Raw genomic sequence first — 12,785 nt, 5'->3', positions numbered from 1 at the left:
CAATTAACCAACGATTTGTTTTTGATTGCAGACCAGCAGTCGGCGTGACATGGATGTGAGCTTTACGAACGTATTAGAGGGGGCTCGCCAGTACTTCCAGGGACTGCCCGTACCAAGTACAGGTGGTGCGACCGTGTCAGCGGATCACAATCTCGCGACATCAACGAGCTCAGCCTCGTCTACATCGTCGTCGCACGACCATGGAACCGCCTCGTCCGTGGCTCCTCCGTCTCCGGCACCACCCGCACCGCCACCACCACCGCCACTATCGTTACCGTCGCAGTCGACTTCGAATAACAGTAACAATACGAGCAACAACAGCAGCAACAACAGCTCGAGTTCCAGCGGAGGAAACAACGAACAAGAAACAAGTCGATATCTCGACGACGTCAGACCGTCGTCGGTGGATAACGCCGCGACCAGTTCCAGCAGCTTCTGGAGCCCATCCGTCGAACCTTATCCTCCTCAGCCGACCAGGGTCGAGGTACCGGATACCAGGCCGGGCGATGAAGGCTCCTCCATGGAGGCGAGTTCGTCATCCTCGAGTATCATCACCTTAACGGAGATGCAACCGTCGAACAGTCGATCCTCGTCGGTGACGAATTTCACCAGCCAGAAACAATCGTCCTCTTCCTCTTCGTCGTCGTCCAACGATATCCACCATCATTCTCAATCGACGACAGCGACAGCGCCGAGTTCGCCGCATTTGCATCAAATGCAACCGCCTCAACAGCCACACTCCCCTGGTCCGGTCTACCAACAGTTGAACCCCGTCTCGAGAACCTCGTTCTCCACCGCTGAAATACTCGCCTCGACGCATCAAACGACCTATCAAACTGCCAACGATCGACAATCGCAGTCGACAGCGCCGGTCGTAGCGCAGAGAACACAGTACTATCCTCGTTACCATCATCCAGACATCACCAAGAGCGCCCCGGTCCCGTTCACCCAAAGCTCGATCTATCAGTCGTCGAGCGTAGCAGCGGCGACGTCGTCAGGTAACGTACAGTCAACGACGAGGCCAACTCCTGTCGAGCAAAGTAACGCGAGCTCCGTGTCCAGTCAAGGACACGGTCAGGAGCAACGAGTACCACCACCACCAGCGAGTTCCTACGGTAATAACGCGGCAACAGCACAGCCAGCGGCTAGCACTCCTTCAATTTATGGCTCGCCATCGCCGCAGAACTATCGCGCGCCGCAACATCAACCGCAGAATGGTGGCAACAGCGGCGGCGGCGGCAGCAGCAGCAGCAGCAGCAGCCGCAGCAGCAGTGGACAGGCCGTCGCATTCGGAAAGATCGCACGTTTCTTCGCGTGTCTCCTCGTCTCCGTCCTGTTCATCGATGAACCCGTGCAACAGCAGCCCCCGTCACGCCGGCAATTTGACTCACATTCCTTCATCGTCTTCGTCGTCTACGTCGTCTTCGTCCTATCAGAATCTTCCGGCGCACATTCCTTCGTCGCACCTGCCATCCGCCGGAACAATGATCCCCCCTCAACACCAACAACAGCAGCAGCAGCAACAGCATCATCATCATGCCCAACAACAACAATCTCAACAATCACCTCAGCAGATGCAACATCAGCAACAACAGCTTTCTAGTCGAATAAACGCGCCACCGCACTCGATCGGACAGAATTCGTACGCTGGTCGTTCGATGATCGTACACGGAGCAGCGTCCTCTGCGTCCTCGTCGACGAGCTCGAATCAGATGCCACCACCACCCCCAGCGTTAGCCGGTTATCACCCTGTCGCATCTCCCCATGACGTTCCTCATCATGCCACCCCCTCGCCCTCTCACAGACAATCTCCTCACGTGTCCACGCTGCACAATCCTCACGCCTCTCCTCATCACACACCCTCCCCGCACACCAGCTTTCAGCCGCATTCGCCGACTTATCCACCACCACCACCGGCCACGTCCACCCCTCATTCGTACAGCCTGCCCATTACGTCGCAGCATTACCAACCGAGCACCGGTGGTTACGCGACCAATCCGTACGGTCTACCGCCTCAGTCTTCGTATCATTCCTTCCAAAAGAATCCTCAACCACCGCCTCCGCCGCCGCCTCCGTCGTCGCACACTCAACCGAATTACTATCAACAGTCGAGTCGATCTCAAAGTCAAACGTACGTCCAGCAAATGGCTATGCCCGGTCCACTAGCGGCGCAATCGATCTGTTCCGCGAGCGGAAACACCAACGGTACGGGTTATCAACATCCGAGTAAACCGGTGACGTACAACGGTGCAGATTCGAAGAGAAACCCGATGGAACCGCCGTACGGCTCCTATCGATCCCCTCAGACGTCCGTTCAGAGGAACACGCACAACCTTCCGCCGATCGCTGCTCTGTCCTCCTATCATTCCAACAGGCGAGAAACCGCGAGCAAAGTGCAATCGGTGCAACGGCAACGCGGATACTCGGCCAGCACAACGAACAAAGTTTCAGTGGTTACGCCGCCCACTTCCTCGATGGCCGCGCCTCAAAGGGTGCCTGAATACCCGGTGTCTTTGCCGGCTATGAATCACGCAATGCCGGTGAACGGAAGGACCACAACGGTCACCAATTCCTCTTACAACCGATACACCGCTCAACACGGTTATCCAACGTACGCAACCACCATGGCGCCTAGTCATCAAGGCAGCAATTCGTCTAGTAGCACCACGGTTACCTCGATCGGAGTCACCACAGCTAGATCTTCCGTTCCCGCTACCACGATACACAGCTATCAGACGTCTGAAACGAATCGCACGGGATCCTCCTATCACCATCAGCCTAGTATAAGACCTACCGAAGATTACGGATACAAAGAGTATCCTTATCACAATTCGACGACGTCGAACGTTCAGTCCACCGTTGCTACTTCCATGGTCACTCCTCCGCCGCAAACGAACGGGGTGAGAAAGAGAGAATCTCCCTTGGATCTGTCCGTGAAGACGGTGAAAACGTCGGCAGACTCGACGGCGCAGGACGATATCGAAACGATCTCAACGGAGAAACACGTGAGCAGTTCTACGGTGATCTCCTCGAGAAGTATCGGCTCGAGAACGATGCTACCACCGCCGGTGCAACCACCTCCTCAACCAGCTCCGTATCCCGCGTACGACAACCGATTGTCCGCGAGCAACGCCGGTAGAAATCTACCTCCGACGAGCGGCGTTCGAACGTCGACGCCGCAAACAGTGTGCGCGCCAAAAGTCGACTTCCTGCCGGACTTCAATTCCACGCCGCTGCGTCACCATCACGGCCAACAGCCTCACCACGATAATACTCTTCAACGACGAAGCAGTTCGACGGCGCAGCAGCTGTACGCTCCGCCTCCGCAGTCCCTTTCCTCGCAGCATCCTAATAATACCGCTCCACTGCCCCACATGTCCACGTTTAAAAAGACTTCACTGCCCACCACGCAGGTGTACGACGCGGTGACCGCGCCAGCGCCTCCCCCGCCTGTTCCCTCGTCCTCCTATCTCACGGCGAACGATTCAGCTGCCTCGAGATCCTCCAGGTATCCGATGGTCGACCCTGGAAGGATAGGCCCGGCAGCGTTGCCTCTTCAGGATTACCCGTCCGACCCGTCCAAGTATTACCTGGACAGCAGGAGTAAATTCAGCCAACCACCGCCGACGCAGCGAGATCGAACCCCGTCTAAGAGGCCCGGTGAGGCGATCTACGGTGCCGGAGGTATGAACAAACAGCCTAGGTTGGACACGTGGATTCAGCAACGATTGTCGACGGCTAAAGCGTTGTACGAGCAACAGAAGAGGCAAGAGATGAATCTACCTGTTCCGTTGCCGAACGGCACCCTGGTTGCGCCTAACACGTACGAGCAGAGATCGGACAGTGGTTACTCGTCGTCAGAATCGACGAGATATCAGCAAGCTTACTGTGATAAGAGGAGCTACGCGGAGCCTAAAGTCACACATAGTTCACCGCCGTATAGTCATCCAGTGATCGCGAAACCTACGAACGTTCACTCGTTGCCGCAGTCGATGAACGCCGCGCAACAATCCGCGTATCAGAGCTACAGGCAGAAAGGTACCGGGGGACTGGCCCCGCCTGGTGCCACTTCCGGCGGACAGCCCACGGAACCGCCGAGCAACACCGGTGCTGACAAACGAGTGCTCAGCCTGTTGAGGAACAGCTTGGAGAATAAACAGCAGAGGGAGGAGCAAATGAACAGTCAACAGCCTATCCTGGCGAACCACAGTCAGCAGAGTTTCCAGAATAAGGTGTGTTTTAACGACTCTTCGTTCGAAATTTAATGTACCCCGGCACTTTTGTGTCTCTTCAAAGATTCTAACGTTGCTCTCAAGTATTTTTCGTATTTTAAATATCCACAGTCTAGTTATAAATTATTTTTTGTTTGCATCGAAGTAGACCCTGAGCCTTCGCGAAGCTTCGTTTAGAGTGATTAACCTTCGAATCACTCAGAAGTGTACTTCCAAATTTCTTCGGTATTTAATATCCCCGAGGGGATCTATCAAAATTTTCTTCACCAGGTCAAATGTTACCGATTCACACCGAAACTCGAGTGTCTCGATAAACAGCCACCGATCATAATTTCCCACACTCGCAGATAGATCAAGCTGCACGGTGAAAGTGTGTTAAAGCCTCTTCTTTGGCGCCCCCCCGTGCGTTTATTGAGCGATCATAAACGTCAGGGGCGTAATGTAGCGTTAGAGTGTCGGAAGCTGTCCGTTATCAGACGTAACGCTGTTGTGTTCGCTATTCCCAAAGGTTGTTGCACCGGTCGAGCCCAAAACGAACATCGGAAGACACAACCTGTCACCATTCACGGCAGCGAGCTTGCTGGAACGAAACAGCAACACGCCGCCCCATTACAAGTTCCATGTGCCGAGAGCGGTAGACTCGATCACTCAGGAGGCCCCCCGTAGCTTGTATGGCTCGAGAGTAAATTCATCCGCCACGCTACCTGGCAAGGAAGCACTCCTAGGACCCCGAGGAGCCGAGAATCAGATTCACCGTGACAAAGACGACGGCCTCGCCGCCATATTAGCAGCGAAAATCAGAACTAAGGCGGAACTTAAACAGGTGAATGGGAGAAACTTGGTAGCTTCTTTTTCTTTCGTCCATTTGGTAGACACCATAGGCAGAGGGGGATTTTGTTAATGTATCGTTGTTTCTTATTTTTCTGTGCGTGTGTTTCTTGAAGGTGGGAACCGGGCAATTCGGGACGAAACCGACGGCTCTGCCCTCCCAGGATGCCTCGTCAACTCCGAAAGGTAATTTCAGATTTTCTTCGTCTATCTGATTGAAATTTTGTAAGGTTACTCAGACGTGGAACTATTTCGAACGATTCTTTTCGAGATGCGTAACAATTATTTTGAGAGAATTGGGAAAATATTTTCGAGGATGTTTTGTTAACTGAATTATGATACCGGTGGAAGGAAAACGTATTCTTTTTTCTGCTAGTGGAATGTGGCCAAAGAGTTGTCAATTCACACTTTCTGTATTCTGATATCAACGTGCTGTTGCGTTCTTCGTTATTTTTTAAGCTTCTCTTGAATAAAGGCCTAATCTACTGTCTCACTTGTAATGAACATCTAAATTATTCGAACTGGTATTGAAAGTAAGAAAAAGTGTGAATAAAAATCCCTGAAAAGTCATGTTAAACGAAGATCATCCACATTTTCTTTAAACGACTCGAGTAATTTTTTTTATTTATTCCTTCTCAGTCGTTCACTCAATTTTTTCTCACTTTCAATGTACCAGTGGAGATAATTTTCGTGTTCACTGCTCCTTGCCTAGATATTCTTCAGTTGCACGTTGAAAATGATCGTTTCTAGAACTAGACAGCGCCGCCTCAACTTCGACTCCCCAATCCGGCTCGTCAGCAGGTAGTCCGCCGAAGTTGACGCGCGAAAAGGTCGCTTGTCTACCACCGCGAAGACGGCTGTTCTCCAGAACGGAAGAAGAAAACATGCCAGTGGCAGCGACTGTTCCAGTACCGGCTCCACCGCCCGCGATCGCCTCGAGCGTGCCCGCGAGAGCAAGCGGATTCCGGAGCTCCTCTGAAACGTCGGTGTTCGACTTCAGGGAGAGCGATTCCGAGGGCGAGATGCCGGTTCTCGAACGGCAGACGCTCGAGGAGATGCGGAGGGACAGAAAACAGCTGTCGAAAGTACAGCCACCCGTTCCCCTAAACGACGCCATGTGCATGGGCATGACCTCATCGTCGGACCTCGTGAAAATAGAACTGAAGGTAAATGTTATTTGCGTAAGGTTGTTTCTCGCGTGATTCACTTGTGTTGTTCGGGCGAACGGCCTTCGGCGGTCCAGTTCTCGTTTTCCGTATTCGATGGGATATGTCGCGTTCTGTTTTCGATAACATCGAGATAAGATTTTCCACTTTGATATTTTTCTTTTTAATGGGTAATGCTGTGTAAATTTGTCACTCACTTGTTTCGTCGACATTATGTTATGGATCTTGAAGAGTTCAGATTTTTCAATGAAATTTTTCATTTCCATGTCCATTCCTTGGACAGTATGTAGCGGGAAATGCAGTGTAAACTTTTCACTTCCACGTTTGGTCGACGATGTATTATGGACCTTGAAGAGCTCAGATTTTTCTCTTTCAAAGAATTCAATTTTTCTTTTCGATCGTACTTATTCAGGAGAACGACAAGATCACCGAAGTGGACACTTTTTGGTCCACCACCTGCGACAAGTTCATGGAGCAGCTTCGTACAGGGGACGTGGTGAAGAAGCGTGGTCGCAAGAAGAAGGTCAGCTGCACCATCACCTCGAAACTCGACGACACAGGCAACGACAGCAGCAAAGAGTCCGACGCCAACACGTCTCAGATCAAACCGGAAGACATCAAGAAGGAGCTGCAGGACGTTGACTCCCCTTTGGACGGTAAAGAGGAGTCTCCGGAAACTAGCAAAGATGACGAAGCTTCTATGATGAAGGAGGTGAAGGTCGAGGTGACTGATATCAAGCCTGAACCAGAAACACCTAAAGAAGACGAGGACGAGAAGAATTCTAGCGACGATTCCGACGAGGTACCGCTGATTCGACGAGCTAAAAAAAAGATGAAAAAAGACGACAGTGATTGCGAGGACGAGATAATATGCAGGAAAAGGAGGGTTCGTAGAGGAAGTAGAATTAAATTGCAGTCATCCAGCGGCAGTGAATCTTCCAGCGAAGAAAGCGACGCTAGCACAGAGTTCGGTCACGGTTCCTCGGTGGCTGACAGGCTGAGAGCGAGGAAACGTTGCGCCAATAACACAGAACCCGAAGGAATGAAGCTCAGATCGAGGGACACGACGCCGCAGAAGGCCAAACCTGAAAAAGAGTCGAAATCCTCCACCTCGAAGACTTCCGCCAGCTCTCAGAAAGGCAAACCGAAGCCTCTCTTTGGTGACGGCAGCGATTTCAGGCCTGGATGGGAGGAGGAAGTGTACGTGTACAAGAAATCTCTGAGAATGCCAACTAGGTTGATCACTGTGTCGAAACCGTCGAGGTTTCACAGGCTATCCACCTCGTTGCCGGACTTAGACCCTGGTTCTCCAGCTTTGTCGGTCTCTATGGACAGTTCTGACGTCTGTCTAAGCAGAAAGAAACTGGTGGACAGCGACGTGGAGTCGAATTACAGTTTCAGTACGACTGGAATTGGAATAGGGAGCAAGATAGACGACGAGGAGGCCACTTCTTCCACGACGATCTCGTGCCCTCCGAAGGCTATGAAGCACTCGAAGTCCGAGAGCAGTTCCATCGTCGATGTTCTAGCTCAGAGGGTGGGTACTAGTAAAAAGGAGCAGAGGAAGAAACAGAAGGAGAAGCTGGACAAAGCAGGTGGCAAGACGCTGCAGAAAGGTAGCAACGAGCCAGAACTGCTTCCTACTCCAAGCTTGATACCTCTGATAGAAACCTCGAAATTGTCGAAAGGAAAGTCCCCGATGAAAGAGAACAAGTCTCTGAAGCCTGTCAAGGTGACGGACACGTTCCTGCTCGGCTACTTCCGCAAAGAAACGGTGAACAACTTCCGCGACACGTTTAAAAACAATCACGCCCTGCCGAACGAATTCTCCACGCTGGTGCTGAAGAGTCGAACGCGAACGGAGACGAGAGTGTTGAAGAAACAGGCGACTATTAGAGAAGTGTTCGGCGAGGATAGGCCAGCTTCCGCTCCGCCTATGCAGAACCACGACGACACCTCTCAGGACGACGATTCGCAGAACGAGACTCCGGAGAACGCGTTAGCGAAGGAGAGAACGTTGAAGCAGAAGGTGGTGTCGCGATTGAAGAACGCTGGAATCCTGAGGAGTCACAAGTCGATCATGAACCCGAAGCATCATCTGTTGCTGGCGAAAAGGAAGAAAGATTTGTTGAAATCTTTGGCGGAGAAGAAGTTGCAACACCTGAAGACCGAAGGTGAAGAGGAGGCAGCGCAGGAGGAGACGAACGAAGCTCACGAGGCGGAGAACAACGAACTGGACGATGAGACGAATGAGTCGGAAGTTCCTAACAAGAAGAAGCTCAAGCTGAGGACGAGCAGGCGAAAGTTTCGCTCTGGATTCGACTACATTCGGAAGAAGAAGAAACCTTTGAAGAAGGACGAGACGTTGCCCAAAGAAAGGAAGAGGGTATGTTTTCTATACTTTAGAAATCTAAATGTTTGAAGTATTAATGGTTAACGGAGAATGTTTGTTTTGCAGCAAGTGCTGACGAGGCCCAGTCCAGAGTGCGTGGCTGACATCCAATCGGAAATTAGAACTTGGGTGATCAAGAAGGGCGTTGGTGAAACGATGCTGCATCGCGCCGCCAGACTTGGCTACACGGTAAACATTTATTCAAAGAGATTTATTAACTGCAAATATATCAAGCACTTAGTTAATTAATTGCATTTTTTCATTCTATTCACAGGATGTCACAGCGTACTGCCTGGAGAAACTGAACAACGCGCCGAGTCCCAAGGATAACGCAGGCTACACTCCACTTCACGAAGCCTGCTCGAAGGGCCACCTCGAGATCGCGAAATTACTACTCGCGTATGGGGCGAATGCCAGTGAAAGTGCCAACGGAGGAATAAGGTAACATAATTCATTTTATAAATTTCAATCTGTAATTATACAGAATCAGTAACGTATAATCCATCGTTCGATTACAGGCCACTTCACGAGGCAGCAGAAAACGGTACAACCGAACTGGTTCGCCTTCTACTCTCTTACGGCGCTGATCCTCTGTTAGCCACCTACTCCGGACAAACCCCACTGATGTTGGCTGCAGACACAGATGCCTACTCGATCCTCGAACAGCACTTGGATGACATTCAGGGTCGCGCGAGCACTCCGTGGTCTTTCGGCGGGCCGTCTTCTATTTTCGGTAAATTTCACGTGCAACTCTTCCCTCGTTAACATTCGTTACCAAAGCTAATCAGTCTAAACTAAGTAATCCATTCTACTTCCAGACCCAGAAGAGACCGGTTACAACACTCTCGACGATCCTCCGATGGACAGTCCGGAGCCCGAGTTAGACGAGATCGAGATGGAAGTGAGCGACGTGAATCTACCAGTTCTCTTCTCCCTCGCGAACGATCCCGACAAATGGGTGCTCCTTCAAGACCTGATGGCCGCCCTTAGAATAAAGAGCAGAGACGCTTTGCTGCGTCAAGTGAACCCGAAAGCTCACGCTGGTCCACCAGCCGTCGCTCATCGCGACGTGATGAGAGAATTGAAGCTGCAAGATTTCTTGGAACAGTCCCGTTGCTGCCACCTGCTCAGCGGCGGCGAACGAATCAACGTGAGAGGGTCGAAGGTGACTCTGATCAAGTACAACGACAAAGTGAGGTCCCTGTTGAGCGTGGAGAAAGTGGTGATCAGCCTGAGGTGACAGGAGGCGCCGCTGGGGCAGTCGTCACCCCAGGCAAGACCGTCGACTTCCGCCGCGAAGGAAGCCCCAAAGAAGAACGTCTCGCCGAAACGCGACAGGCAGGCAAGAACGCGACAGAGTAACAAGACAGCGGCCGCCACGGATTGAACGTGAAACCGGCGAGAGAAACTGTCTGTGTCTACTTTTGTTTTTAGCCGCGTGCCGTCGAACGTGTGTGGTTCGACGTTTCGATATTTCTTCCTCGATTCCGTTCGACGAGGTGTTAGGTAACCGGGGTCGGATGGACTAGTAGAGAAAGATGCGATGAATCGAGTTAGAGAGAATCATTTAGAGAAACGATCGAAGAGGAAGAACGAAGGTGACAGTGCATTCTGACGAAGCGTTCTATTAGCAGTATTTATTGGCGAATGCTCCTTAAACAGGGGGTATAGTGATATTTTATCCGTATGTCTTTGACGACGCTTCTAAACGAAGATGTTAACCTGTCTCCGAGCATCTTGTGTACGATACACACTTCTATTTAAACGTTCGATTCGAATTAAAAAAAAAAAAAAAGTGAAGTAGTCCTCGTGAAGAAAGAACGAAGTCGTCCGAGGTTTCATTGAATAGGTTTTTAATCGTAACACTGGAATCTAAGTGTGCGTCCACGCGCTTCTTTCGCTGTGTATCCGATTATTTTTGTCGAGGGAATCGATGATTGGAGAGGAATTTGAGAATATTATATTTTACGTTTCTCGAACCCCATCGATCGCGATTTGTTGCGTTGGAACAAAACGTAGTATTGTATTGTCATCGGCTTTTTCACGTTACCACGTTGTTAATTTCGTTTCGTTTTTCCTCGATTTTCTCTTCTCTCCCCCCCCCCCCCCCCTAAATTAGTACTAGCGAGTCAATTAGAGTATAATTCGGTTGTTTAGCGTGTAGATTTAAGCGAGCGTTGGTTAGTCGAAAGATTTGAAGCATTTACGTTTTCTGTTGTCTTTTCTTTCTTTCTTTCTTTCTTCTTTCTTTCTTTCATTGGGATGTGCAATTTCGCGAGTCTGCTTCTTGTTAAGCGATTATCGATCGATCGACGCGATCGATCAGCGGTACTAGGTCTGAGAAATATAGAGAAATGAATCGATCGTGTATTTAATGTTCAGTGTGTGCAATAACTCTCAATTCAACTCGCGATGATTGATCCTCGAATTAGCGAATTTCTGTTACAGAAAGCGATTGACGCGTTCACTGTTGCCTAGTTCTACTTGTTCTCACATTTATCAAGCTAATGTGACGGTTCAAATTCTTGTTTGTTTCATGTTTCATTTATCGATATGTTAATATAAGCGATTAGTTCTATTCGTTAACCTCAATTTTAAGGTAGGTTAAAACGATCAAATAGTGTTGAAAAGCACGATATGTTCAGCAGTGAACGTGTTCAAGGAACCGTCGACTCACTCGATTTACAATATTTTCCATTTTAATCGAACGATTATTCTCTCTCGAATGGGTCGACGGTATCGATATATATCTACGTACTTATATCCTTCGAGCGCAAGAAAAGCGTGTGTGCTACGACGATACTGAAGGGTCGAAGAATGAAAAGAACACGAGGGAAACACCTCACACAAGCTTCTACGCGTTTCATTTCACTCTGTATAACACAAGATTATCAATCGTTCTGATCAGTCTCAGGGAAATATCCGTATGCGTATTTTCGATATCCTATGCGTTGTATCGATTTCGAGCAGCGTCGTCCGTTCAGCCAATCGTGTTCGAGTGTCGTCGATCAACGAATAAAAACGTTCCCGTATAGGACGATCATTCGATTTCTCAACGATATGTATAGTAGCCAGAAAGAGATTCAAAGTTCCGTTTGCGAACGTTTTCTAATCGACGACAAAGATCGACAGACGTGCTGATCACGCGCTGCTACTTTTAAGTTTTATTTAGCTGACGATTTCTAAACGAATATATTAACGTGGACGGGGTACAGTTTACACGTGTACATATACCTATTTTCGAATAAACATAACCTAACCGTCACCTGTCAAACGTGCGTGTCAAAGGGTCCCCGGTTTTCTCTGTGTCTCACGTTTTCTCGTACGATTTCTCGTGGGTGTTTGCAGAGAAAAAAAAAAAGCAAAAAGTAAAAAACACCGAGAAAAACGAGATCGGAAACGAAGAAAATGTATAGAAGTGGGGAAGCAAGAGAGAAGAAACATTCAATATATGTATATGTGGGAAAAGGCAGGAGGTAGTGGTTGGTGAATCGAAACGGAAAAAGGGAGAAAGAATAAAACTGTACGTACTGTGCGTGTAATGTACCTTTTTAAATGTAAAGTAGATACCAAGTAATAGTGTAAGTAGCCAGGAAGAACACGACACTTGTTCATAATTATTATAAAAATAGAGGGCGTACACACAAACACACTTACGCACGTGTAATTGTTGTAAGGTATACAAAATGAGGATAAAAAAAAAAACACCGGCGTTTTAGTGTAAACTCGAGGAAGAACATTGTAATTTCAGCGAAAAAAACCCGAAACAAAATACCGCCTGTTACGCGCCGTATGTATATAATATATATACACTTCACACATACACATACGTAGGCATACACACACAAAACACATACAGCAGGACAGGAACACGTAACAAAAACTTTCTCGCAATATAATAGGGGCTATCGCAGTTACTACAGCTACTAATTATTATTATTATTATTACTATTACTACTACTGGTCACCGATTACTACTACGACTACTACGATTACCGCTATTACTATTACTATTCGCCACTACCACTACTATTACTACCAGAACTACAACTACTATTAATACTACTACTGCTAACTACTACTACTACTACTGTCACGACTATCCGCTTTTTTTATTGTACGATACGTATATACATAATAGCGAACTATGAATGTACATTTTCTTAG

General features: G+C 49.0%; 1 protein-coding gene across 1 annotated transcript; it reads left to right on the top strand.

Moving 5' to 3' along the window:
* Positions 1-49: 49 nt before the first annotated feature.
* LOC108573564 (mucin-12-like) lies at positions 50-9,967 on the top strand. The gene is given in 11 exon segments (XM_017936026.1): positions 50-282; positions 334-1,272; positions 1,274-4,232; positions 4,741-5,055; positions 5,177-5,246; positions 5,811-6,226; positions 6,639-8,612; positions 8,685-8,807; positions 8,893-9,059; positions 9,137-9,351; positions 9,437-9,967. Coding segments are annotated over 11 exon segments (7,833 nt in total). The 3' UTR covers positions 9,859-9,967.
* Positions 9,968-12,785: the final 2,818 nt, after the last annotated feature.

The sequence above is a fragment of the Habropoda laboriosa genome, unplaced genomic scaffold (genome assembly GCF_001263275.1).
Source record: "Habropoda laboriosa isolate 0110345459 unplaced genomic scaffold, ASM126327v1 scaffold148, whole genome shotgun sequence".
In the NCBI taxonomy this organism is placed as follows: Eukaryota; Metazoa; Arthropoda; class Insecta; order Hymenoptera; family Apidae; genus Habropoda; species Habropoda laboriosa.
This window is presented reverse-complemented; position numbering and strand designations above follow the sequence as displayed.